The sequence below is a fragment of the Trichomycterus rosablanca genome, chromosome 11 (genome assembly GCF_030014385.1).
Source record: "Trichomycterus rosablanca isolate fTriRos1 chromosome 11, fTriRos1.hap1, whole genome shotgun sequence".
In the NCBI taxonomy this organism is placed as follows: Eukaryota; Metazoa; Chordata; class Actinopteri; order Siluriformes; family Trichomycteridae; genus Trichomycterus; species Trichomycterus rosablanca.
The window spans coordinates 7,992,165-8,019,856 of NC_085998.1; the positions used below are offsets into that span (position 1 = coordinate 7,992,165).

General features: G+C 40.5%; 3 protein-coding genes and 3 non-coding genes across 6 annotated transcripts in view; all 6 read left to right on the forward strand.

Annotated features, from left to right (window-relative positions):
- LOC134323001 (F-BAR and double SH3 domains protein 2) overlaps window positions 1-1,220 on the forward strand; it is a 100,533-nt gene extending 99,313 nt beyond the window's left edge. The window contains exon 20 of the mRNA XM_063004407.1: window positions 57-1,220. Coding sequence (XP_062860477.1) covers window positions 57-140 — 84 coding nt within the window. The 3' untranslated portion in view covers window positions 141-1,220. The remainder of the gene's footprint in view (window positions 1-56) is intronic.
- A 3,943-nt stretch (window positions 1,221-5,163) lies between these two features.
- Window positions 5,164-16,603, forward strand: LOC134323596 (NACHT and WD repeat domain-containing protein 2). Its single transcript, XM_063005143.1, has 7 exons — window positions 5,164-5,203; window positions 6,310-6,398; window positions 6,837-6,944; window positions 8,132-8,338; window positions 9,639-9,774; window positions 9,884-10,407; window positions 12,914-16,603. Exons 1-7 carry the CDS (start codon window positions 5,164-5,166, stop codon window positions 16,601-16,603), a joined length of 4,794 nt encoding a protein of 1,597 aa, XP_062861213.1.
- A 3,110-nt stretch (window positions 16,604-19,713) lies between these two features.
- rps3 (ribosomal protein S3) lies at window positions 19,714-26,371 on the forward strand. The gene is made up of 7 exons (XM_063005100.1): window positions 19,714-19,794; window positions 21,877-22,007; window positions 23,620-23,713; window positions 23,802-23,896; window positions 24,833-25,020; window positions 25,547-25,749; window positions 26,308-26,371. Exons 1-6 carry the CDS (start codon window positions 19,765-19,767, stop codon window positions 25,744-25,746), a joined length of 738 nt encoding a protein of 245 aa, XP_062861170.1. The 5' UTR covers window positions 19,714-19,764; the 3' UTR covers window positions 25,747-25,749; window positions 26,308-26,371.
- LOC134323705 (small nucleolar RNA SNORD15) lies at window positions 24,609-24,755 on the forward strand. Its single transcript, XR_010014086.1, has one exon. It is a non-coding gene; the product is annotated as a small nucleolar RNA SNORD15 (small nucleolar RNA).
- On the forward strand, window positions 25,231-25,381 carry LOC134323702 (small nucleolar RNA SNORD15). The gene has a single exon (XR_010014084.1). It is a non-coding gene; the product is annotated as a small nucleolar RNA SNORD15 (small nucleolar RNA).
- LOC134323704 (small nucleolar RNA SNORD15) lies at window positions 26,074-26,223 on the forward strand. The gene has a single exon (XR_010014085.1). It is a non-coding gene; the product is annotated as a small nucleolar RNA SNORD15 (small nucleolar RNA).
- Window positions 26,372-27,692: the final 1,321 nt, after the last annotated feature.

Below are 27,692 nucleotides of genomic sequence, written 5' to 3' on the forward strand. Positions count from 1 at the left end.
ATTAAATTCTCATCTGTACAATTTCTCATATTTCAACATTTAATCTCTTTTGTCAGGTCCGTGCTGCTCCACCTCCTCCGAAACAGCACCCCCGCCGGCAGCTGGAGAAACCTGAGGAGGTAGAGATCACCCTGGTGTAGCAGCATCGTTATCTATTCGGAGGACTGATCAACATCTGACCTCAAACTTCTACAGGCATTGAAGTGGGCAAGGTTACCCCAAGCCCACTGTTCCAGCTCCCTGGAGCTCTTTCCCTAGTATGGAAATGATGGCGTCACATACTGGTGCCTTTTAACTCTTTTAATGCCAAATCCAGTCCGTGTGTTTGTAATTGTACAAGGCAGATTTGGACCTTGATGATGAACTCCAGGACCAGTTATCAGGAGTGGAGTCTGCAGAATCACGTGGGTTTTTTCATTCGGTGGTTGTACTGGACTGAAAAGGTGGAATAAAAGAAGACGGATGAAGACTTTATTTGCACATATATTTGTTTCATAGCAGAATTTGCAATACTTTGGCGTGTCGGAGGATTTACGGGGGACGTTTTAGTTTAAGAGGGACGTGTACAGCTGGTTCGGGTGACTGAGCGTGCCCTGGCCATGTGTAGTCCTACCGTATGTATTTAATGTCGTATTAGTACAGTACATTACTGTTGTCATAGGAATGTGCAACATTTCCTCAAATATCATGACGGTTTTTGAACTATGATGTCAAAGAGAAAGGATTATCATGTATAGATGGCTGAATGGTGGAAGAGGAAGGGTGGGTGAGGGTCGAAGAGATGAAGGCTGGATCCTCCATTTGGTTTACCCCTCTCTTACCCTCCTCTAACCAACGTATCGTGTTGACCTGAATACAGTACTAACTTCATAAATATCCTCCGTTTCTCAGCTTGTCCTTATAAAGACTGCCATTGTACCTAATAACTAATATTTAGTCGTGGAAGGGAAAGTACGAGGGAGGGATTTGTGGCACATTTTGGTGGTGTTCTGTCCCTGAGAGTGAGGCTAAACTCGTTTGCAAATGCCAATCAATATTAAGCATTAATTAAAGTGCTTGATTTTTTTTCTTTCTTTTTTACTAACACGTTTCTTGCTCCAGTTTCATTATAATTACTGCAAGAAATCAAACCTGCTGAAGCTTCCTACATGCATTTCTTGTTTATAAGGTGCAGCTATTTTCCTAGTCGTCTTTATTCTGTGAGTCTAAATGAAGCCTCATCGTTCCAATAGTGTTGTTGTTTGCCAGTTTGGCACTGAAAAGTCCGCTCGCATGTCCTGATTTTAACAAGTGAATAGCGTGTCTGGGGTTAACGTAGGTTAAAGGTCAACCAATTTTGATCAACCAATCCCAAACTTGATCACATGATGTTGATGATAACTCCGAAAATAAGGTAAATTCTCAGAGATCACATGGTAAGCAAGACATGGCATACCTATTATAGCTAGCAGACAGCTAAACATTTGATCACTTTATCACCCTACAAGCTAAAATGCTCAAATTACTGAATGGTTTTGGCATCATTTATCTGTCATGTGTAAAATAGTTTTTGTAATGAGATGTTTTTGCACTGCAGCTCTATTACGTCCTGCATTGAAAGCCATCTAAAAATTTTCCCTAATATTAGCTACAGGCAAACAAGCAAGTATTCTGATTTTATTTACATCATAGAGTAATTTATGCTTAGCAGCTTATTTATTTAAATAATTAATTGTATAAGAGTGAAAAAAGTGATCAGTAATAAGTCTAATTAAGATTTAAAAAATGATATTTTATATTATATTAAAACACATGCGGCGCTCAGGTGGCGCAGCGATAAAATACGTTAGCATACCAGAGCTGGGATTTTGAATACATCGTATCGAATCTCAGCTTTGCCATCCATAAAAACACATGCATCTGTGGAAGCATCTCCTGATAGCTCTACATGCTTTACAGTTCTTTCGCTACCGTTACATTGCTAATGTATAAAAAAAAAATCAATTCTATAAAATAAATGATGTTTTTCTTAATTTGCAGCACTGGCTTGGGAAAGGCGTTTTCCCTTTTCCAGCATGATTGTCCAATGAGCTTATGGTCAGAGGTTCATATACTTTTGTCACATACTTTTGCAAAACAACCCAGATTCCCTAATAAAAAAAAATAGCTTTTTACAATCATTTTTAAAATGTAAACGGAACTGCGTGTAATTGGAGCGCATTTCTAACCACCTGGTTATTATAAAGAAGAATTTCATGCTAAGGAACAGCCGAGCGGTATTCTCATGTGATCAAGTTCTGTAATTGGCTGATCAGCTGTAATGTCTAGTTCACACTAAGCGATTTTTGCCCCGATTTTCGCTCGCCGACTGATCGGCGCTAGATTTGCCAGCTCTGGAGCAACTCGGCAAACTCAGCTCTCAATCGCTATGTGTGAACTGCTCAACAACTCGATCCGAGCGGCTTGCCGAGTGCTGGGTGACCGAATCGAGATTCCTAGCTTGTCAAATATCTGGATCTGAGTTGCCTGACTGGCAATGAGTGCTATGTCGAACAGCCAATGAGAACGCAAGATACAGTGTGAGGAGAAACGCAGGAGAGGAGGGTAAAAAGGTGGGACAGGGGGATAATATAGTTTATATCAGAATACATCGGTACACACACAAGTTTTACAGTATTTCTGACCTTATCGTTTTCTACAAAACATAACACCAACGTTACATTGCAAAACTATTTATTAACCTTCATGTAGCCAAATCCACTCAGATTCATTTATTTTTTCTTCTTGATTTTACGCTGCACATCAGCGCACAACTTTGATCGCTCGCTACTTGTTGGCGTGCATTTTTGGACGTGGTATCATTAAACCTTTCGTCACTTCTCGCATTTGCAATTCCAGTTGGTGATAGATGGTGTAGTGTGAAACCCCCTACCACTGATCAGTCGTGTAGTGTGAAAGCCACACCGACTTGAAAGACTCCCGATTACAAGAGTTGTGTAGTGTGAACTGTACAGCGACCTGATGACTTGGAAAGTTGTGAAGTGTGAACTTGGCATAACTCAAGAGATGCAAAAAACTCATTTATAAAAACAAAATCAGGCGGTCCAATTCCCATTTCATTATCCAGTACTGAATATCTGTTATTTATACTAACATTAGATATTTATCACATTTATAACATGTTCGATGTCAGGAACTTCCTGATACAGCAAAACTGATACAAGCTGAATATTTTAGTGGCACCAATAATACATAATATTACTTATTTACTTTCAATAAACCACACGCTTACGTTTAGCAGTATATCATTCATCTGAGCACTTTTCCAAAGCTGTATCACTTTTGTGTGTGTGTGTGTGTGTGTGTGTGTGTGTGTGTGTGTGTGTGTGTGTGTGTGTGCGCGTGTGTTGATATCTGATGTAGCATAGATGCTTAATTGTGTGTAAGATTGACATTATTATTTATTCCCTCCCTGTTCATTATTCACTGCAGTAGATAAAAATGTCCTGCAGGGTAAAGACCATAAAAACTACTAAAGAAATTCTGATTTGAAGTTTTGAAGTTGTCGCAGCCTGTTTTCATCTTGATCTCACTGAGATCTTTAAATTGTATTAAACTTGTTTTGAAGTTTATATCACCCATTGCACCAGAAAACTCTTCTCAAAGTCAAAGCCGTTTTATGCGTTTTTGGACAGTTTTTACACTTCTGCAAATTTTCCTTTAAAATAATTATAATTTTTTTATAACATTGGTATTTTTATTTGAAAGTCGCTGCTAGTAAAAGATGGTGTAATAATATCAGACTGTAGCTGCAGTGTGGAATCAGAGAACAAATAAAATTTCTTTTTGCGTATTATTAGCTGTAAAATAATTTGTATTTATTGTGTACAAATGTTAAATAAAAAATGAGTGCATTGCTGTGTTTATCTATGTGCTCCATGTATGTGCCGGGTCAATTACAGACCTTCGTAATTGGGACTTTCTTGTGGTCACAATATGAAAAAGTTTCTTTATATTTCACATAAAATGCTGCATGTATTCGGGTGGCACAGCAGTAAATTACTCTAATTAGCTACCATTGGGATCCAGAGTTTGAATCCCTGAGGTGCTATCAGCCGGCCTGGCACCTACATACAGACATGATTGGCTGTGTCTGGGATGGTGGGGCCAAGGTCACATGATGCATTGGCATCCTGTCCGGGGTGTGTTACTGCCCTGCGCTCAGTGATTCAGTGAATTGGTTTACAAGATCACATGAATACAGCATAACACAACAACAGCAGAAGTTGTAGGATCGTGTTTATTATTATTAGTAGGTTTATATTAATTGGGCCCATTTGTGGCAACTGCCTGGTTTGCCTAAGCACAGGAGGGACATTTAATTTAATTTGCAAGACCATCATTCATAAAATGCTCTGATTTACAATTCTAACCTTTTTATGACCTTAAATGACACAAAGTAACAAATTAAAGTACTAATTAAAAACACACTATATTGACAACCTTGGGACACTCTTCTCTAATTACTGAATTAATGTGTTTAAGCCATAACAATTGCTTTATATAAATTAATTATATACAGGAAATTATATTCTTCCAACTTCACAACAATATTTTAGTGAAGGCTCTTTAATGTTCCAGCATGACCTCAGCCCCACTGAACAGCTTTGGAATGAACTGGAACATCAGCTGAGGCTTTCTTGACCAGCACCAGTGCCAGCCATACACATGCTCCTTGACTACATTGACACAAATTCCCACAGACATACTTCAATTTCTTGTGAGAAGCCTTCTCATACGAGTAGCTGTTGTTCTATCTGAAAAGATCACACAGAGGTCACTTTATTTTAATAGTTCTTGTTTAGGAAATTTGATGTCCAACAAGCTTATGGTCAGGTGTCCAAATACTTCTGGTCATACAGTGTACTTGAGAGTTGTTTGCTGGTCTGTCAGTGCAGAAGTGGGTGGAATTCCACACACTTCCGTGTAATATCAGGATCACAAATCCTGCAGGAAGCTGAATACAAAAGAGAATGAGAAGAAGTGTTACAGATGCAGAGGCTCTCACCCACCTCCTCCCCAACCAGTCTGTACTTCCATCATGAAGATCTGCAGGATCGAATCTAGCTAGTTCTGGGCCTCTCTCCATCTGCACAACTGGACTGAAGACTGTTGGAAAGTGAAATGGCTTGTGTGAAGGTTTACTTGTGTTCTAACCCAGACGGTATGTAAACTTTTACCTGCAGATTCTGACACACTAAAGCTTATCATATTTCTTTAAAAGATCGTAGTCGACTTGAAAACAGTCGACTACGATCTTTTAATGAAATATGATGAGCTTTAGTGTGTTCTCTTCATATTAAGAGAGAACCGAATCTTCTGTATGTGGACGATGCATTAAAATAAATATACACATAAAATAGGGTTATAAAATGCTTTTAAACATGATTTTCTGAAAATTCTCAACTTTTATACAACATTTGTGTTTTATTCACTGACCAGTAAAAAAAAAGTAGGTAATGGCAAATAAATGGTTGTGGTGCAGTGGCAAGGTTAATAGCCCTTTTACATCTTTTAAAACAATAATACACACTGTCATGTTGATGTAAGGCACATAAAAACAAAAACAGTGCCAGCAGCTCCCCCTGGTGGAGAAAGTTTTGCCTGTTAAATGTGCCGGTGATTAAATTAAAATTTATCTCTAAAAGCACTTTGTATCTTAATATATTTATTATTATTAAATAATGTTTATTTGCCCCCTCAGATATTCTACTAATCACCATTTATCTTTTGTTTTTTCTTTTATTTTACGCTTTTTTGGACAGTGGTAGTCTAGTGGGTAGAGCTTTCGACTATCAATCAAAAGGCTGTGGGTTTAAACCCAGGCTCTGCTATACTGCCACTGTTGGGCCCTTGAGCAAGGCCCTTAACCCTCTCTGCTCCAGGGGCGCCGTACAATGAGCTGGGATATGCGGAAAAAGAATTTCGTTGTACGTACACCTGTATATGTATATATGACAAATAAAGCTGTTCAATTCTATTCTATTTTTTACATTCACTTATGAAGGTGTGAGTAAGAGTGTATGTTATGTCCTGTGATGGACTATTACCCTGTTCAGGTTGTATTCCTGCCCTACAACCAGTGGTTTAGGAATATCATCTGGACCCACTGTGACCTTGACCAAGATATAGCATTTAGTAAAGCTGAATGAATAAATTGATTGGTACAAATGTACCTCTTATAAACAAGTTAAATTATTGTGTGTCAATAAAGATTGTGTGTGTGTGTGTGTGTGTGTGTGTGTGTGTGTGTGTGTGTTTGTGTTTTAGAGTCTGTAATGGAGAGGAAGGTGCTGAGAGAGTGTGTTGTTCCCAAACTGAGGGACCACTGTAGACGGACGCATGGAGTAGATTTTAGGGTGAGAACAGAACTGCTCATTTACAAATCCTTTTTTAGGACTGTTAGTTACATGGACGAGTTATTGTACAAGCTTGGGACCGGCACTGAGGGTGCCCTTACATATGCACCTCCCAATAGCTATGCTGTTTGGCCACCCCCTGTTCTCAGACATCAGCCAATCATTTCTGTGTAGACACCCAACCGACCGATGTAACATCAAATGTACATAATAACTTTTGAAAGCTTTTTTGTTGATTCTCTGGCAGAAGATCCTTCTGTCATGGGTCATACATGCTTATTAATTATTAAATTCAAACAAATTCCAGGTAACGCTACAATAATTTAGCTTAATAACCATATGCTTAGTGTGCTGAATGCAGATAAGCAAAGTAAACAAAGAAAGAATGATTTGACAGGTCATCATGATGCTATAATAACATTGACCTTTTCTGTGCAGGTTATTGACCCGTATGAAGAGACAAACCCTGATAACTGGCCGACACAGAGGGTTCGACTGCAGTTAATCGAGGAGTGCAGGCTGAATTCACTGGGTCCTTTCTTTGTGGTAACTGTGTTTGTTTGTAATATCCAAAAGTGGCAGCATTGTAACCTTTTCATTCATTCAGTGGGACAGTGGTAGCCTAGTGGGTACAGCTTTGGGCTATCAACTAAAAGGTTGAGAGTTTGAATCCCAGCTCTGCCATGCAGCCACTGTTGGAAACCAAACAATGGCTGACCCTGTGCTTTGACCCCAGTTTCCAAACAAGCTGGGATATGCAAAAAAACTGAACGTCTGTATATGTATACATACACTGATCAGCCATAACATTAAAACCACCTAATTGTTTCTACACTCACTGTCCATTTTATCAGCTCCACTTACCATATAGAAGCACTTTGTAGTTCTACAATTACTGACTGTAGTCCATCTGTTTCTCTGCATGATTTATTAACCCCCTTTCATGCTGTTCTTCAATGGTCAGGACTCTCCCAGGACCACCACAGAGTAGGTATTATTTAGGTGGTGGATCATTCTCAGCAGTGCAGTGACAATGACATGGTGGTGGTGTGTTAGAGTGTGTTGTGCTGGTATGAGTGGTATATATATATATATATATATACTGTATATCATTGTCATTTTAGCTATATACATTTCAGCACATTTACATTACACTTGCATGTTTAGCATTTAGCTGATTTTATCCAAAGTTAAGACTAAACAAAGACTTATAATTGTGACTGAATGCAATTGAGGGTTAAGAGTCTTTTGTAGGGGCCCAACAGCGCCAACTTGGCAGTGGTGGGGCCTTAACCGCTGAGCTAGCACTGCCACAACTGAATACATGTGCAAACAATACAGTATACACAGTGCAGACTAGAATAAGTGCTATAAATATAAAGACCTGCAATAAATACTAGATGTTTCATCCTGGTCTGTATTGCAGTGGATTGCTCCAAACACAAACATACTCTGGACAGGGCGCCAGTCCATCACAGGGCATCACACACTTATCCTTTCAACCACTCATTGGCATCTGGGGAAATCTGAGAATAGCCAGTTGATGTTTTTTAGATCTATGTTTTTAGGAGGTCCACTTACATGGACATGCTAAACCTCACAGACAGTGACAGGAGGAAACCTAAAGACTGCATGTGGCAGACATATCTGAATATAATAACGTGATGAGATGAACATGTTTGATGGCATTCTCTGCTTGTAATCAGTTACTCTGCATGTGTTTGATCTACCAGGGTCTGGTTGGGGAACAGTACGGAACTTCATGTTTACCGGAGCAGGTGGAGCTTTCTGAGTTCTTCACAGTGCTGCAGGTTAGCCAGCAGATGGGATTCAGCTCTGAAATCCTGGAGAAATGCTACAAGAGGGATGACAACAACATACCGCCTGTATTCTGTCTGATCAGCCAAGAGGAATACAAGAAACAACCAGATCAGATCAGGGTAATCATGAATAGAAGTATTGCTGAATAACATTTGGTAATAATATACACTATATTGCCAAAAGTATTCACTCACCTATCCAAATCATTGAATTCTGGTGTTCCAATCACTTCCATGGCCACAGGTGTATAAAACCAAGCACCTCGGCATGCAGACTGCTTCTACAAACATTAGTGAAAGAATGGGTCGCTCTCAGGAGCTCAGTGAATTCCAGCGTGGTACCGTGATAGGATGCCACCTGTGCAACAAGTCCAGTCGTGAAATTTCCTCACTACTAAATATTCCAGTCAACTGTCAGTGGTGTTATAACAAAGTGGAAACGACTGGGTACAACAGCAACTCAGCCAAGAAGTGGTAGGCCACGTAAAATGACAGAGCGGGGTCAGCGGATGCTGAGGCACATAGTGCACAGAGGTCCCCACTTTCTGCAGAGTCAGTCGCTACAGACCTCCAAACTTCATGTGGCCTTCAGATTAGCTCAAGAACAGTGTGTAGAGAGCTTCATGGAATGGGTTTCCATGGCCGAGCAGCTGCATCCAAGCCTTACATCAGCAAGCACAATCCAAAGTGTCGGATGCAGTGGTGTAAAGCACGCCACCACTGGACTCTAGAGCAGTGGAGACGTGTTCTCTGGAGTGACGAATCACGCGTCTCCATCTGGCAACCCGATGGACGAGTCTGGGTTTGGCGGTTGCCAGGAGAACGGTCTGACTGCATTGTGCCAAGTGTAAAGTTTGGTGGAGGGGGGATTATGGTGTGGGGTTGTTTTTCAGGAGTTCGGCCCCTTAGTTCCAGTGAAAGGAACTCTTAATGCAGCATACCAAGAGATTTTGGACAATTTCATGCTCCCAACTTTGTGGGAACAGTTTGGGGATGGCCCCTTCCTGTTCCAACATGACTGCGCACCAGTGCACAAAGCAAGGTCCATAAAGACATGGATGAGCGAGTTTGGTGTGGTGAGGGAGTCCTGACCTCAACCCGATAGAACACCTTTAGGATGAATTAGAGCCAGGCCTTCTCATCCAACATCAGTGTCTGACCTCACAAATGTGCTTCTGGAAGAATGGTCAAAAATTCCCATAATCACACTTCTAAACCTTGTGGAAAGCCTTCCCAGAGGAATTGAAGCTGTTATAGCTGCAAAGGGTGGGTCGACATCACATTAAACCCTAAGGATTAAGAATGGGATGTCACTCAAGTTCATATGCATGTGAAGGCAGACGAGCAAATACTTTTGGCAATATATTGTTGGTTTTAAATGATGTAAATTCTTAGTTTTGTACATATTTAACTTCTGTAGCCAGTGAATGAAACTGATGAGAACAGTTGGGAGGATGCACTTGTGAAAGGAAGGAGAATCTTACATTTTGTTGTGAGTCAGTGTGTTCTGAAGGGCTTAATCGATCCACAACAGGCTCATAAATATTTCAGCTCAGGTATGTACAGTATATGCTGTAGCATTCCTATTTATCCCGATACAGTAAGAACAATTTCATGGTTGTTTTAAAATGCTAAGCTGTCAAGACCTGTTTATTTTCATTTCAGGACTTGAGAACGACCTCCGGTTTGCAATGGATGGTCGATCTGCAGCTGATATTAAAAGGTGTCTTTGTTATGTCTATAAAACTTCCAAGACAACCAGCCAGACAAGAAAGAACAGAAATGAACCACATTCGGTGCTCCAGTCTCAATCAGGAAGACTATCTGAACTCTGCAATAACTTCCTACCAAACCTGGTGAAAACCCATGGAGCTCTGATATACACCACATCCAGTGCTGAACAGGAGTGTGATGATGAGCAGATCTATGCAGAGGGGCTCAGCCATCAGCTATACTCTGATCTTCTGCATCTTGTAGACAAAACTGTTGTGAGGGAAAGAAATCAAACCCATGATACAATCGTCCGGCAGGAGAACCTGTGTCGAAACCTTTCAAGTCTCTACAGAATTGAGCGTTCAGAAGTCGCTCATGTTAAAGCTTATCTGGCGCAGGATACGAAATATCCATTTGTTCTTGTTGGTGGACCATGTACTGGGAAAAGTGTGCTTCTGGCCCACTGTGCAAGTCAGGTATGTTTTAGTAAGTGCTTTTCCACCAGGCAGTGCAGTATAGCCTGGCACAATACTGTTATTAATTTAAATCAAAACTATTTATACCCTGGTTAAGTCTGTTTGAATATGTTCATTTTCATTGTAGTACCTCAGAAAGCTCCGCCTGCTCCCAGCCCGCAATCTGTGCTACCTATCTACCGGCCGGGCGCCCACAATTCAGACTATTTTCTGTGTGTGAATGGGGTCAAATGGGTTTCTCATTGCTGCTGCAAATAAGGGGCGGCACGGTGGCTAAGTGGGTAGCACTGTCACCTCACAGCAAGAAGGTCCTGGGTTCGATCCCCAGGTGGGTCGGTCCGGGTCCTTTCTGTGTGGAGTTTGCATGTTCTACCCGTGTCCGCGTGGGTTTCCTCCGGGTGCTCTGGTTTCCTCCCACAGTCCAAAGACATGCAAGTGAGGTGAATTGGAGACACTGAATTGTCCATGACTGTGTTCGATATAACCTTGTGAACTGATGAACCTTGTGTAATGAGTAACTACCGTTCCTGTCATGAATGTGGCCAAGGTGTAAAACATGATGTTACAACCCTAATAAACAAATAAACAAACAAACTGCTGCAAATAAGTCCCCTGCTGGCTGGTTGAAGCACCTGCACCAGAGATGGTTGGTTCGCTGAAGTCTCAGAATGTCCTTGACTGCCTCAGTCAAAGCCCAGACTTAAATTCCATGGAACATCTGTGGAAAGAGCTGAAGATGGTACTTCACAGTCTCTTGCCATTCAATCTGATAGAGCTTGAGAGGATCTGCAATAGAGAATGGGTTAAACTGCCCAAATCCAGGCGCACAAAGCAACTGGATGTTGTTGGGTTGGGTTTTTTGCCCCTACTGTCCCAATTTGGCAATTCTGTACTTCCCTGTGCATTCTAAGTTTCTCTATTGGCTTTGACATGTGTGAAGAATTACTACAGAGAGCCTTAGCACATGTTAATGATCATGCTATGATCTCTTCGTATTTCAATATTGCTCATGTTGGTGTCTTAGCCAGACAGTAGGAGTCACTGTTGCAGCAGCAAGGCGTTAAATCCTAATCTGATCTGGCTTTTACTTCTTTATACATGGTTAAATGTGACTGATAAACTTCTGGCAAGGCCAAGATTTAAACTAGAGACTCAGATCTCTAGATTTTTTTTTTCTATCTATCTATTTTATAAGCGCCACTTACCATATAGAAGCACTTTGTAGTTCTACAATTACTGACTGTAGTCCATCTGTTTCTATGCATGCTTTGTTAGCCCCCTTTCATGCTGTTTTTCAATGGTCAGGACTCTCACAGGACCACCACAGAGCAGGTATTATTTAGGTGGTGGACCATTCTCAGCACTGCAGTGACACTGACATGGTAGTGGTGTGTTAGTGTGTTTTGTGCTGGTATGAGCAATGCTGATGGAGTTTTTTTCAAACACCTCACTGTCACTGCTGGACTGAGAATAGTCTACCAACCAAAAATATCCAGCCAACAGTGTGCACCATGGGCAGCGTCCTGTGACCACTGATGAAGATCTCAAAGATGACCAACTCAGCCGCTCAGGTGGCGCAGCGGTAAAGTACGCTAGCGCACCAGAGTTGGGTTTCTAGATACATCGCATCGAAACTCAGCTCTGCCTTTCCGACTGGGTTGGGCGGCAGTATGAACAACGTTTGGCTGTTGTTCAGGGTTAGGGGTAGAGTCGGAGCATAGGTCCTCATAACTGGTGCGACTGCGGCCCCTGCTGGTTGACTGACGGCGCCTGCACAGGGCTGAGGAATAACATTGAGGGGGGTGTGACCCTCCGTGCGCAGTGTCTCTCTGTGTATGAACTCGGCTCGTGCAGGTGAAAAATGCAGGCTGTATGAACAGGCTCGTGCCGGAGGGGGCGCAAGTCAGTTGAGTGGCGTCCTCAGTCAGCGGCAAAAGGGTTGAATCAGTATAGAGGACACAATCAGGGTAATTGGACATGACTAGAATGGGGATAAAAATTGGGGGGGAAAAAGTGGGGGAAAAAATAGATAATAAAAAAAAAAAAAAAAAAAAATATGATCAACTCAAACAGCAGCAATAGATGAGCGATCGTCTCTGACTTTACATCTACAAGGTGGACCAACTAGGTAGGAGTGTCTAATAGAGTGGACAGTGAGTGGACACGGTATTTAAAAACTCCACTCATACCAGCACAACACACACTAACACACCACCACCATGTCAGTGTCATTGCAGTGCTGAGAATGATCCACCACCTAAATAATACCTACTCTGTAGTGGTCCTGGGAGAGTCCTGACCATTGAAGAACAGCATGAAAGGGGGCTAACAAAGCATGCAGAGAAATAGATGGACTACAGTCAGTAATTGTAGAACTACAAAGTGCTCCTATATGGTAAGTGGAGTTGAGGTGGTTTTAAAGGAGGTGGTTTTAAAGGAGGTGGTTTTAATGTTATGGCTGATCGGTGTATAGAAAACATAATTAATAAGAAACTTTCTGTTTCAGATGAAAATATGGCTCAAGGACCAGGAACCTGTGGTTATTACACACTTTGCTGACCGTAACTGCTCTCTAAAGCAAATTTTCATCAGCATTTGTCACCAGATTGCTTTACATCTTAATCAGCAGTACAACCCCTGCCTCAAAGACATTTATCGGTTCAGAGAAACCTTCCAAAACCTTTTAAGTATGAGTTCACTCTCCCAAAATCCTCTAATCCTAATTCTAGATGGACTTGACCAGTTGGAAGAAATCAAGAAACCACTGGACTTAACCTGGCTTCCAAATACTTTACCCAGTAATGTTAAGATTTTTATCTCAACCACACCCACTAAGTCTGGGTTTCTGTCTGCTGTGAGGACACATTACCCAGAATCCACTTTGTTGTTTGAGTTAGAACCACTAGATAGTAAGAGGTGCAGCCAGATGCTGAAAAGTCTCCTAACAGCATCTAACAGAAGGGTCACGTCAGGTCAGCAGATGTACGTGAATGAAGCTTTTAAGAAATGCTCTCTCCCTTTGTATGTGGAGCTTCTCTATAGACAGGTGTGTTGTTGGGATTCAATGTTAGAGATTACGTCGGACACAGTGGTACCGGGCGTCCACACAAACATCGGTCTGTTATTGGATAACCTTGAAGCCAAGCATGGAAAAGTCCTAGTTGCGAGAACCCTTGAATATCTCAATTTGTCTAGGTTTGGCTTGACAGAATCTGAGCTTACTGACCTTCTGTCTTGTGATGATGACATTTTGCCAGCTTACCTGCCAATTAAGGACAGTGCACCATATAGGTTAAGGGTACCTGAGGTGGCTGTGGAGAGGTTACTTCTAGACCTTAAAGGATTTCTACAGCCACAGAAAACGTCTGGCATACAAACTCTGTCCTTGGTCAGTAGACACTTCAAGTCTGTCATCTATAAGAGGTATCTGTGCTTGAACGAGCAGCTTAAAATTCACTCTCTAATGGCTCATTATTTTAGTGGCCGGTGGGCATCTGGAACAGCTAAGTCTTTGATTAATAAAGCAGGTTTGAGTAGAGACAAGAACCTCAACAGTGCCCAAAATGAAGCAGGGCAAATAAAGGTTTACACTGACAGGCAAGTTCCTGGTCAACCCTGGATATTTCAATCCTTCATAACCTCTTGTGCTACACTTCCAAATTTGAGGAAACTGCAAGAATTGCCTTTTCATCTAATGAAGGGTGAAAACATTAAGGAACTTGTTGATGTGCTGATGTCCCAGGAGTTCCTCCAAGGAATGTTTTGTGCATCATTAGGAGAGGCATTGATATTCATGCTTGAGAAGACATCCCAAATATTGTCTTCCAGGGAACTTAGACTCCTCCTGTGTGTGCTGAAAAGTTCAGTCTGCAGGCTTAAGGATTGTTCTGCTGAATTGATGTTAGTTTTGCAGGCCAAATTGTTCTCCTTCTTTCAAGTTCTTCCTGCATTAAAGAATTCTGTCTGCCAGACAGGACATAATGATGGGGTTAATATGGTGGTAGGTCCAACACCCACTGTCCCTGCCACTTATTGGGCACCACCAAATGTGGAGTCATCTCCAGTTTTAAAAGTAGCTATATCCCAGTCTGGTTTTGCAGTCGTAATCCAGAACAATGGTTCTGCCTGGGTCTGGAATGGAAGTGATTCTGAGGGCTTTAAACTCCCCCAGTATTCTGACCTGGAGTTTACAGATGTCAGATGTTCTGCAGATGTGTTTATTCTATTCACACAGACCGGAACACTTCTATTATGGAATGTTAATGTTCTCTCAGACCTCCAGAAGGTTTACATCCTACAAAGAGATCCAAAAGATGTAACAAGCATTGATGGTGTGTTGTCATCTAGGGGCAAGACTTTTGTATTCTCAAAGGAAAGCAGTAATGTTCAGGTGTTTGCTGAGGGAATGGAAGTGACTCGATTCCAGTGCTGCTGTAGCGTAACGTGCATCTCTTGTAGTGATGACTACATAATTTGTTGTGGACAAAGTAAGGGTACTGTAAGTGTATTCGACTTTCAGAGTGGTAGCTCTTTGGTCTCTTTTACTTGTTCAACGGAGTTAGCATTGTTTGATCTCATAATCCATGATCACCAAGACATGATAACCTGCATTGATTGCACAGGAAGTGTGTTTGTATGGGACATCAACAACATTACCGAACCAGTACTCATTAAAGAGATGCTAAGCACCACCAAGAACAATGTTTTAAATATAGACCACGTAGACTGCAACCTTCTTATCTGTAAACGAGAACAGATCCAATTTATTTGTGGGCACTTGCTAGAGGTGCAAGATCATCTTAAGGCTCCCAAGGGGAAAACATTTGTTCAAGCAGTTCTGGATCATGATGCACACTTTATCATTGCTTTTCTGAAGGATTCACCATTTCTTTTGGTCTGGAATCGGGTTTCGGGACAATGTGTGTTAAAGGTTGACAATGGCAGCAGCCAGGCTTTCGGACTTATAAAGGGGGACACTTATCTCACAGCTGTGACAAGCACAGGAATTGTTAACTGGGACTTGGAGCTCATTTCAGTAGCTGCATCCATTCCAAAATCTGGTGCAAGAATTCTAAAAATGATTATAGAATCACAGGGGGTCCATTTGTACACCACTGATGGCTCTGAGATTGTATGGAAGTGGAGAGTGTTAGAAGGAAGAGTGGAGAGCCACCTTCTTCATCATGGATCTGTAAAGGCATTGGTTCTTTCAGGAGATGATACTTACTTGGTCACTGTTGCCTCTGGTGATATTTATGTCTGGAACAGCAATACAAATGAGAACATTTACAGAATTCGTGGCAGCAAAGCATCTTCTGTCCTGACAACTCCAAATGGTAACTTTGCAGTATCACTGTCAGAAACAGGTCCATCCAAGGTTTGGAAGTTGTGTGATGGACATGTGGTTTGTAACATCCACCATCATGTTATAAATGCTGTAATTTCACCAGAAAGTACATTTCTCATGGGCATTAACAGAGAAGATCTTGTTGCCATCAGCCTCTGGTCTGGTTGTGTCAGCAAAAGGTTTCGCTCTTCCACCTGGTCAAAGGTTGTTGCCTTCCACCCACTGCCAGACCATCCAGACTACGTGGTCGTGATAACTATTTCAGGAGTGGTGTATTCCTGGAGGCTTACAGAAGACACTGTTTGCCAGCAATTCCTCTGCCCAGAGTCCTTCCAGTATCCAATGCAGTTCTTCAAGATTTCATCAAATGGAAGTTATGGCATTGTTTCTGTAGATGGGTTAAAGGTAACCATATTAGATGTTTACCATGGTAAACTATGCTCTTTAAATGCTGAGGGAGAAGTCTGTCAACAATTTGTTGACATTTCTAGTAAATATGCAGTCTATATCTGCCACCCTCGAGCATGTTGTCAGAATTACCTGTGTGATCCCAATACCAAGCAGATCTTGGTTGCTATACGGGTATCAGATGGAAAGACAGTGGGGAGGTTCTACCTATGTAATAATCCGTCTGCTTTAAAACTTTCTGAAACATTGTTTGTGTATGTGGGCTTTGAGGATGGATCTGTTGGTGTTTATACTATCAGTGATTCAGAATTAGGTGACACCAACACCTATGCCAGATGTCAGAGCGCACAAATAATGTGTCCATTTGATGATCCTGTGGTTTGGGAGCCCTTGGCAAACCCAAATCTTACTTGGATTGATGTAGCTTCTGAACTGTTGTGAATACTGTACGTTACTATATTAAGAAGGATTTAAATTTAAGCCCTGGACACATATAAAAAGATCCCTGTCATGCAAATTGCTTTGTAAAATTGACATGATCGAGCTGAAACTGGGAGATTAGCTCAATACTCCTCCATTTTGGTCAGTTAGCAGTTTAGCGAATTAGCATTTTATTTGTGCCTAAATTGTATTTTGGCTTCTTGCATGATATTTAACATACAGAAATTAATTTGGAGCCCAAACGTGGTCTCCAGGTTTTATACATGTTTGTTGTCATTCTGCTTTACCTGTCAAATTTACTGTTTACTTGCCCTGGTAAATAACAAAACATTATTATTGCTGAGATCTCAAGCTCTTAAGTTTGAATGATAGCCATACTATTGACCTACCCAACTGAAGGGAAAAAACACAATCATAATTCAGCAATTTGTATGAAATCATTGGCTAAATGTAAAATCATTGGCCCTTCAGAGGTCAGCACAACAGAGCAAATGTTAAAAATCTGTGGAGAATTTTGTCTGTTTCAGTTTGTTGTATGTTACATGCCATGTACAGTACAACAATCCACCCCACAGTACAGTACAGTACAACAATCCACCCCACAGTAACACAACTGCAAAGAGAGACAGAGACAATCTTATTAGAATTATTATTAAAATTACATTAGCTATATTCATCTAAATAAAGTCATTATTTTATGTATTACTATCGACTGTTGTAGACTTTTTATTTGTATAGAATAAATATTGTATTTGTTTGTATAGCACCATAAGTTGTACTGTGAGACAGTTTTTTGTCTTTTTAACATTAATAAAATGTTTGAATGGCCTACTGCTTTTTTACTTTTTTTTCCTGTCTTTTTTATTTTTCATCAAGAGAGCAGAAATCTAACCCTGTTTATATGGGCACAGAAAAGTCACCAGCTGTAGTCAAGGACGGATTAAGGATAGTCTAGGCCCCTGGGCAAAGAGTTGCCCAGGAAACCACCCCCCCCCCCCCCCAAAATTTTACTAGGACATTTTTCTTTTTCTGTTATGAATGATTTGTATTGTATTAATTCATCTGCCAGGCTCATGTTCAGATCTGAAGGATATGCTGCAGCGAGTGAGTTAGCCTTTAAAGTGAGCTCACTGTTGGACATATTGTCAGGCATGAAAAGAACATCAAATAGCTCAGTTAAGTGTGTGTATGCATTCAAACTGCTTGAAATTGCTTGTCTTAAATTTAAATAATTGCAAAATTGCTAAATTAATTTGTGTCTCTGCGCTTAAGAGAAATTGAACATAATAATTTCGAAACAATACAAATTCAGAAACATTAAATAAGGGCCTGAATCGCATATTTGCAACAAAACGTCTGTTATGAAATATGGTAGCTTGCCTGGCAATTTGTAGGTCCCTAGAAAGTCAAGGAGCCATGGTAAACGACTTCTATGGAAGTCAAGGGCCCCATAGCAGGGACCCACGTGATCAAGGGCCCTCTAATGGTATGCCCTGCTCTTCTCTAGGGCCCCCTGGTAGGGGCTCTCATAACCAGGGCCCTCTAAAAATATGCCCCCCTCTTTCCTAGGACCCCTAATAGCCAGAAGTCGAAGTCAGAGCAGTGCCACAACGCCTCATCCATTTTCATAAGGGGCCCAAAAGCATGGCTAGGGGCCCCAAAAGCATGGCTAGGGCCCCCAAGAGGCCCTGGGGTCAAAGTCCCTAATAGTCAGAGGATCCTTAAAATGGAGGGCCCTCGGAAATAAAAATATACTGTATCATAAATGTTGATAGGCATCGCAAAATGTTTTGGGCCAGGGCCCCCCCGGAGCCCCCTGACCCCACTGGCCCGGTCAGTAATCCAGCCATGGCTGTAGTAAATCATAATTGTTAATGATGAATTTGGAGAACATTATTCTAACTTTTTACACCTAAATCAATCATCTAAGTTGCATTTAAGTTGCTGTTAATAACTAACAGTTTTTAACAGACTCATTCAGTTACACAAAAAGTTTAAAAAATAATTTACAAAAATCGTTTACATAAACAATCCCAAGGCTGCCATGAAATACACTGTCACTTTTCAAGTGTTTGTAAACTTTTGACCTAAACTGTGTGTGTTTACTGTATTCGCTTTTCTTTTGTTGGTTTCGCTTCATGACAAAATCATTTGCTGCCACACTGAAAACATTTAAGCCTGGCACTGTGGGTGGGTACCAGGTAGTTTCTGGGGTCCTGGGAAACTGGTTTAACTTGTGCCTCCTGTTTCTTTAAATTTGGGGTACAGTTTCTCTCCACCTCCCAAAAACATAGAGAATGTGGAGTAAATGCTCAATATTGATCCTAAATGCCCTATACAGTACCCTAAACTACAAAACATCACACATCAAAATGCTGAACTACTCACACTGTGCCTGTTGTACATTTATGTAATGTTTGTGACATGGCCTTTATATTCTTATTAGTGATTTGTAATAAATCTACTTTAGGCTGGTGACTTCTCTGTGCCCATAACAAAGTAGGGCCTACATGAAAGTGTTTTTTTGTTTATTTACCAATGTTAGGATTTTAGGTCTAATATAGAAGCTTTGCCATAAAGTAAACACTGCTAAGACATGGATAAAAAGTACTGTAAAGCAATCCCTACATCCACACGCTTCTGCTTCTGCTATTCCTTTTTCTGTTCAGCTTTACAGTGTTGATTTTGCTTCTTTCTTCCCATGACTGCCATGGCATACATTTCCCTTTAAAGGTGCATGTAAACTTTGACCTAGACAGTACAAGTATAAAGACAACATTGTGGTTCAGATGGAAGTTTCGTATGTTCTCCCTTTGATTCCTCCCATCAACCAAGAACATACAGAAGATGACCTGCTGCTTTAATTTGCCCCTTGATGTAATTGAATGCAGGCTAAAGCAAATGATAATAGTGAATGAATGTACATACACACATGTTTACATGTGTAATGTAATGCTTAACGGGGTCTGGTATTGTTTATGTTATTTAATTTTAATGAAATAACGTGAAATGAAAAGTCATTGAGCACAGACTAGTTAAACGGAAATTAAACACAGGACTACAACTCCCACAGCACCGGGGGTCAAGCGGAAGCTGTGCGTCAGTATAAATTGATTTCCGCCTTGCTGAACGTTCCTTTCCTGTCTGCGGCCTTCGGCAAAATGGCGGTGCAGATTTCTAAGAAGAGAAAGGTTAGCGAATATTTTGTATGAATTTACCCGAATGGCGGCGTTTATCCAGAGAAATAATGTTGTTAGATGATTAGTAGTGTCCTTTAGATTGGATATAGGGGATGAGATGGGTGTTTACTGGCTGGATTATGAGTGGATTGTCTTGGATGCGACAGACCGGGACTCTGAGAGAAACATGGCCGAGTTTAGCAGCTTCAAACCCGCTCACTGAATTCACCAAGGACCCGCAGCTGTCGATTCAAATCCGGCTTCAGTCTGAGATTATTCTGGAAAATAAGCGTTTTAACTCTGATTTGAGAGTCTGTCAGTACACGGCTAGATTATTCGGAATCGTTAGCCTGTAGATTTGTGTAAATGTATCCAAAACTACACGAAATTTTCCTACATTAAAGACTTATTTATGTAGATTAACAGTTTATATTTACTGTAATTGGAGTCGTTGAAAGCAAAAATGTCATTTTATCTTCTTGGAGTTGAGGAACTGGATCTGTTCTGGGAGCAGTTTATTTCATGCCATGTGTAACATTAGATCTAATTAAAACATAAAACGAAACTAAACTTTTTATAATTATTAGCTTTGTAGTGCTGATAAAACAATGTTGCAAATAAATATAGTATTTTATACATGACTTAATCCACCCATTGTGGTAATTGATTTAAATATAATAGGTTTTCCTTTTGAATATAGGAAAATACAGGAAACTGGTTTTAATTGTATTCTATTGTGCAAATGTATTTACATTTAACAGCCAACAAGTGAATGATGTGACCATAAATATCTGAGATTTGTGTGAACTATATTTTACTTACATTTGACAACTATTGTAGCTTAACAGGTTAGGTATTGGACTATCAATTAGAAGGTTGTTGGTTCAAGCAACTGTTGGGCCCTTGAGCAAGACCCTTAAGAGCCTACAGTTGTCACTGACGGGGTCTGCCTAATGCCATTCATGTAAACAGAACTGTTTAGTGTCATTTTAATTCAAGTTGAAATAGATACTTTGTATAAACAAATTATTTTGTGCCAAAGTTTACATTACATCCAGTTGTAGCCTAGCGGTTAAGGCACTGGACTAGTAATCCAAAGGTCACCGGTTTAAGCCCTACCATTGCCAGGTTGCTGCTGTTGGGCCCTTGAGCATTTCCTTAACCCACAATTGCTCAGATTGTATACTGTCACAGCACTGTAAGTTGCTTTGGATAAAAGTGTCTGCAACCACCAAACTTATTCCCTTGGATACTTCTCAATACTGTTGATCAGAAGGTTGCTGGTTTAAGTTCCTCCAACTGACCACTGTTGAGACCCTATGCAGGGCTGTTAACCTTCAATCACTTCTATTGCATTTGGTCAGAATTGTAAGGTGATTTGGATTTTAAACCTTAAATTATATTTATATACCTTTATAGCTGCTGAGTGCCTTTAAGGCACATCAAAAAGATTTTTGCAACTATATCTCAGTATTATAATGCAGCCCTTTTACTGATGTTCTTTTTGGTTAATACCTACATTTAAAGACCATATCTTATTTCCTAGCATTCTTAATTCAGCCGTTTAGATACTCGTCTGGATTAACTTGAACTAGATCAGCATGGAGATGACCTATTATCACCTTGGTTTTAAATGTTTTGGTGGTAGTAGTGTTTGCAGATCTGGGTATTTTTCTAGACTGAATGTAGTCCTGCAGTACTATAGCTATGCTTTTGCATTTCCAAACTTAAAATCTGATTAATAGCAGCACTTGCCTGTCGGCCCCTCAATTTGACCACTTTTCTGGCTTGTGCACATTCACATCTATGCTGTTTAGCAGACGTTAATCCAAAGAGACTTACAATTGTGATCAAAGTAGTTAAGGGCTTTATTTAAGGGTCCAACAGTGGCAGCCTAGCAGTGGTAGGGCTTGAACCAGTGACCTATTGATTCCAGTACCTTAGCCACTGAGTTATAACTGCCCATCTAAGTCAACTTCATCTTGCTTAATGTGAGAACTTGTATATATTTGTGTGCAAGTTCTGTTCTCGTATGTTCTGTGCCGATTACATTAACTGATTGTTAATGTCTTTTTATTTCTGTTTTGTTCTCAGTTCGTGTCAGACGGCATCTTCAAGGCCGAGCTGAACGAGTTTCTGACCAGAGAGCTCGCTGAGGATGGGTACTCCGGTGTTGAGGTCCGGGTCACACCAACAAGGACCGAGATCATCATTCTCGCCACCAGGTAAATTAGCAATGTACATTTTAATTTCATACAAGGGGACACGAACATGCTGCATGTACATGTGACTCGTTCATAATTCCCCTAGTTTATTTTAATCCCATCAGCACAGCATTTTGCACAATGCATGCTAAAGTATGAAACATTTGGAAGGTGGCTTGAATAGTTTTTAACTGAGACAGTGAGGCATTTCATTTAGATATAACTTACCAAGCAAGCTCCATCACAAACGGATCTAAAACTTTTTGCTTTTAAACTGTTGTGCTGCCTGCATCAATCATGCTTTTGTGCGTTTTGTCAGACCAGTCCACCTTCTTCTCTTGCTTTGTGTCCAGTGCCAATACTTGCCCATTTGTAGGTGTTTTCAGTGGTGGACAGAAGTTAGCATGGGTAGCCTGGTACACAAAGTTTTGATGCACTGTGTTGAAATTCACCATCGCCAGGATTTAAATGATCTGCTAATTGGTTCACAGTAGATCTTCTGTTCGGTCGTACCAGACTCTACACTCCGGCATCAGTGAGACCTGGCTGCCCAACAGCCTGTTGACTGGTCGAGGCTTGTCCCTCCTCAGATTCTGATACCTCATGCTGTTTGAGAGATACTTTAACCCAAGTGTCTGCATTCAAACGTTGAATTACATTCATACTAGAGATGTACCGATCGGGGTTTTTGGCGCCGATTCCGATGGGGGAGGGTTAGCAGTAAATAAAATAAATAAACTTAAAAAGAGCCTCACTGAAGATAAACCGGAGCAGCGCGCGTGTGTGTGTGTTTGTGCCTTTAGAAGAGACGCTTTGTTCACAGTATCGCTATAAGTGATTCATTGATTCATGAGTTGATTCGTTTTTATGTGAAGCGTAAGTTTCTCTTCTCAGTTATCTCTCCGTGTTTACTGTTATTAATTAAATGTCGTGGTTTTAAATAAACACCAGCTACTACAGAACATTCTGTGTGACTCTCTTACATTAAAAAGCTTCATTAAAAAGCTTAATTAAACTGCTATTACCACAGATCTGTAACCGAGTCAGACTCGTTCCGTCTAAGGAGCTAAAAGTTCAGCAGATGATCCTAAACTAACGAATTTGCTAATGAATAAACTTTTGCCTCTGATTGGCTCTGTAACGTTTTCTGTTCTCATCTACATCACAAGTAAGAACCGCTTACGATTTACCAAAGTGAACCAGGAGTTTATATCAGCAAAATTACATCGTATGTATGATGCACAACGTTAAGGATGTTATTTTAGGTCATGAAGAGCTTTCACGATGGTTTCTGTACGATGGTTGATGAATGGCGATGTGATGGTTGGCGCTTCGTAGCTCAAAGTCTGGATCAATCCACTGAGCTGTTAAGCTTAACGTGATCTTTAATATATCACACGATCGGATCGGCTACTTTTAGGAAATATCGGCCGATAGCATATTTTGATTAAAAATCGGCCGATACCGATTCTTAGCCGATCGATCGTCCCATCTCTAATTCATACTACTATTATCGTAACATCCAATAGATTTCTCACCTTCATGCACGATTGCTATGAAATTTGACACTTTCATGCATGTTTTGGTGGTGCTTTTAATGTTTTGCCTGATCAGTGTTTAACTGTTTATTTAGGACTCAAAACGTCCTGGGAGAGAAAGGCCGTCGCATTAGGGAACTGACTGCTGTTGTCCAGAAGAGGTTTGGTTTCCCAGAGGGCAGTGTGGAGGTAAGACTTGCTTATCTAACCATAAGCACATAAACTAACCTGCTGACCGGTCATAGCCGTATACTAACATGCTGTCCTGTTTATTCAGCTTTATGCTGAGAAGGTTGCCACCAGGGGTCTGTGTGCCATCGCTCAGGCTGAATCTCTGCGCTACAAGCTGCTCGGAGGCCTGGCTGTCCGCAGGTAAGCTTTAAGCACAGTTTAAAGTGAGAAACACATTAGCAGTATAAAGTGCACACTTGTTTGTATGCCTCCTTGGCTGCGATTAAATGCTGCATAGTACAATCAAGAGATGCACATGGTTTTAAACCATTTTTTGGGTTCCCTTAGTAACATTCTTTTTACACTAAACCCTCTTATTACATATGCTTTGTTTGGCTCCCTGAAAGATTTAATGTGCTTTTATTCGGCACCCTAAAGTATCACTGCTCGTAAATCCCCTATATAACACTATCTGTACTGCTAATGATCCAGCGTGGTGTCATTAACACATTTCATGCTTTACTAGGTTGGCATTTTTTTTTTCACTCTCTGGCAAACCTTTATGGATTTGTAAGACTTTAAAACAGTTGTTGGGTCCTGTAGCTCTGACTTTTTCTTTTTCTAAAGTCATTCAACTTATTTTATGAACTATGGGATCAGTTTAATAACAGCAAGGCAATGCAAAGGCTGTAAGAAAAAAATTGCATGCCTTGTTGTTATCTGGAGAGCTGACATCAGCTTTTTATTACAAATAAGGTGACCCAGTAAATTCCTGACTAGTTTTAGGTCTTAAACTGGGTAGTTCATTTAGCTTTTTGACATTAGGGTAGATTTATAGACGAATGTTAAGTGGCATCAGTTTTGTTTCTTATACAAGAGATCAATCTATACACACCACACTTCCACTTTTGTTCTTCAGTGATGATACGATGACGAGTCGGAACAGGACATTCTGTCTCTCTGGACTCTGGGTCAGTCGGCACGTTCTGTGCTCCTGATCTCAGTTCCGTTGAGTGGCGTGTTTCTCGGTTGAAGACATCGAGGCATTTGTCTGAGAAGAATATAATCCAGTAGTAAGAATGCATGTGTTATAAGGAGTAACTGATCATTGAATATTCTCGCTTTGGTTTTCTGTAGGGCCTGCTATGGTGTCCTCCGCTTCATCATGGAGAGTGGAGCTAAGGGCTGCGAGGTGGTTGTGTCCGGTAAGCTCAGGGGTCAGAGAGCCAAGTCTATGAAGTTTGTGGATGGTCTGATGATCCACAGTGGAGACCCCGTCAACTACTATGTGGACACCGCTGTCCGCCACGTCCTGCTCCGACAGGGTGAGTAAATACTTAGAGGTTGACAAAGGGTAGCAGTTTAGTTTTGTTCCCTCCTCCCCAAACTGTTCCTTTTTTTGGGCATTGTTATTGAAGGTGAAGCCTAGTTGAACTTTCTAGACTTTTAGGTTTCTCCTTTGTCTCCTAGAACTGTATTGGAGGCATGTCAGCTTGACACTAGTCCACTGTTATTTATATTTTTGTAATCCTGTCCTTCAGTGATGATACGATGACGAGTCGGAACGGGACAATGTCCGTCTCTGTAGATTCTGGGTCAGATGGCACGTTCTGTGCAACTGATCTTAGTTCTTCAAAGCGGCGTGTTCTTTTTGGTTGAAGACATAGAGGCATTTGTCTGAGAAGGGCATCATAAGTTCTAATGTTTCTTTGTGGCTTACCAAGCTTTTAGCATGGTTACATTAACAGTTTTTAGTGAGTCATATAGAAGTGTATATGTAGAATTAAAATACCGAAGACTTAATTAATTATGTAAAGATTACAATCTAATCATACTTGTTCCCGTTTCCAGGTGTGCTTGGTATCAAGGTTAAGATCATGCTTCCCTGGGATCCCAGTGGCAAGATCGGCCCCAAGAAGCCTCTGCCTGACCATGTCAGCATCGTCGAGCCTAAAGAAGAGATCCTTCCCACCACCCCAGTGTCTGAACAGAAGGGAGCTAAGCCTGAGGTCCCGGTCATGCCGCAGGGAGCTGCTGTATCCACTGCATAAAGGGTGAGAAGGACAGAGGGTCTGTATTTATTCACAATGAAAGTTGAGGTGGTTCATACATACAAGCTGTAATTAAAATTGAAACTTTAGTTGTATTAAAAAATTGAAAACACTGGTAATAAGTCCTGGTCATTGAGCGACTCGAACATACATGTGATGTGCGTCGTCCGTCACAAGTATCTTTCATTGTTGAAGTAGTTTGGGGGACCTGTCAGTGCACAATATGGATTACTTTGACCAAAGAGCCAGTTATAAGGAATTTTATGTATGTATTGGCTTCATGGCTGTTTTGTGTTGCAAATCTAGTGTGTTGATCTAATTTGACCCCTTCAGTGATGATACGATGACGAGTCGGAACTGGACGCCACCTTGCTTCATGCAGCCTGGGTCAGAGTCACGTTCTGTGTCTCGGACTTCAGTCACATGAAGCAGAGCGTCCGTTTAGCTTGAAGACATCGAGGCATTTGTCTGAGAAGGGCTTTTGATCAACGTCTAAAAACAGAGAATCTTAGTCTGTTTTAGAACATGTATTAATGTTTTCGGGGTTTTTCTCTTTTTCAGGTGGTTACTGTTGGATGATGGACCGCTTGTCGTTTTCTGTACAAAAATAAATGGAGAAATACAACTTTCAGTCTCTGGCTGTATTTATTTGCTTTCATTAACATCACAACTGTTTTCTTGATGGTGTTTTAAAATGACTGATGTATGGCTCATGAATGAGTAGGCCAGACTTCAGATTCCTTTTCGAGAACAAAATATGACCTTTTCTTTTTTTTAAACTGCTCATGAATTGTACTTATATTTTGTCAAGTTTATTGTGTTATTCAGCGTTCATGAACTCTGTTCCTAAAGATTTCTTTTAGCTGAATTCAGTTTTCTAGGATTGGGGCAATATTACTTAATATAATATTATTAATAATTAATAAAATAACAGCTTACCTAAACCTAAGGGTTTTTTTTGGTTTGTCTTGGATTCTGTAAAGTTGCTTCGAGACAATGTCTATTGTAAAAAGCGCTATACAAATAAATTGACAAACCCAATATCTAAGAAAAATAGTTTTGTAAAATGTTTAATGTATTGATTTTGTGCATAGAAATGGCGATTAATGAATGCATGCACAGGACATGAATTACTAATTTTTTATTATTGAATTCCACTGATAATGTATTTTAAGGAGATTTTGTAGTTAGCCATTTTAACTGCATGTGATGACCTGAAAAAACTGAAGCATTTGGTTCTAAACCGTCTTACTTGTTTATAAAAGTTCTTGGTAGGCAGATTGTGTTACTTGGAAATTAAACTTATCAAAATGTTGATTTTGGTTTACAGTACACATTGTACGTTCGTTAGCCTCAACAGTGTATGATTGTGACTATCTAAAGCTGCTGTTCTTCTCAGAGGAAAAACTAACCAGATTAAACCAATCTAGGGCCTTTAAATACATAAGAGCATGGATGCATGTAGAGTTTTGGGTATCATGTTTGCTGGGGTTTGACACGTGTTAAACTTATATAAAGTATACTTTTATACAAACTTAATGATATAGTTTATATCCAGCAATAGTGAACAGTAATTGAGTGTATGGGTTGTGGCACTTATGTTTCCTACATGGCCAAATAATGTCACCCCTACCTATCAAATTGTCACACTAATGTGAAGTATTTTGTAGGTTTCCATTTTGTTGCAACAGTTTGGGGAAGGTCCTTTCTCTCTGCACAAAACAAAGTACGGGTACATCAAAGACATGTTTTGAATAGTTTTGTGTGGAGAAATGCAGAGCCCTGTTTCATATTCATGAAAAGCCTGATTCTTTGTTCTGTATGTTTGTGACAGAACATGGTCCAAATAAACGATGGTTGTGGGCCTTGCTTAAGGGTCCAACAGTAGGCTACCTCGTTGAACCTTAATTTCAACCTTACTGAAAATTGTTGGTGTCAACATGCAT

Coding starts and splice junctions, on each gene's coding strand:
- rps3 (XM_063005100.1), top strand. CDS start 19,765: ATGGCGGTGCAGATTTCTAAGAAGAGAAAG. Junction 19,795..21,876: donor AGATTTCTAAGAAGAGAAAG/GTTAGCGAATAT, acceptor TTTTGTTCTCAG/TTCGTGTCAGACGGCATCTT. Junction 23,714..23,801: donor TCCCAGAGGGCAGTGTGGAG/GTAAGACTTGCT, acceptor CTGTTTATTCAG/CTTTATGCTGAGAAGGTTGC.
- LOC134323596 (XM_063005143.1), top strand. CDS start 5,164: ATGGCTTGTGTGAAGGTTTACTTGTGTTCTAACCCAGACG. Junction 8,339..9,638: donor AACAACCAGATCAGATCAGG/GTAATCATGAAT, acceptor TAACTTCTGTAG/CCAGTGAATGAAACTGATGA. Junction 10,408..12,913: donor TGGCCCACTGTGCAAGTCAG/GTATGTTTTAGT, acceptor TTTCTGTTTCAG/ATGAAAATATGGCTCAAGGA.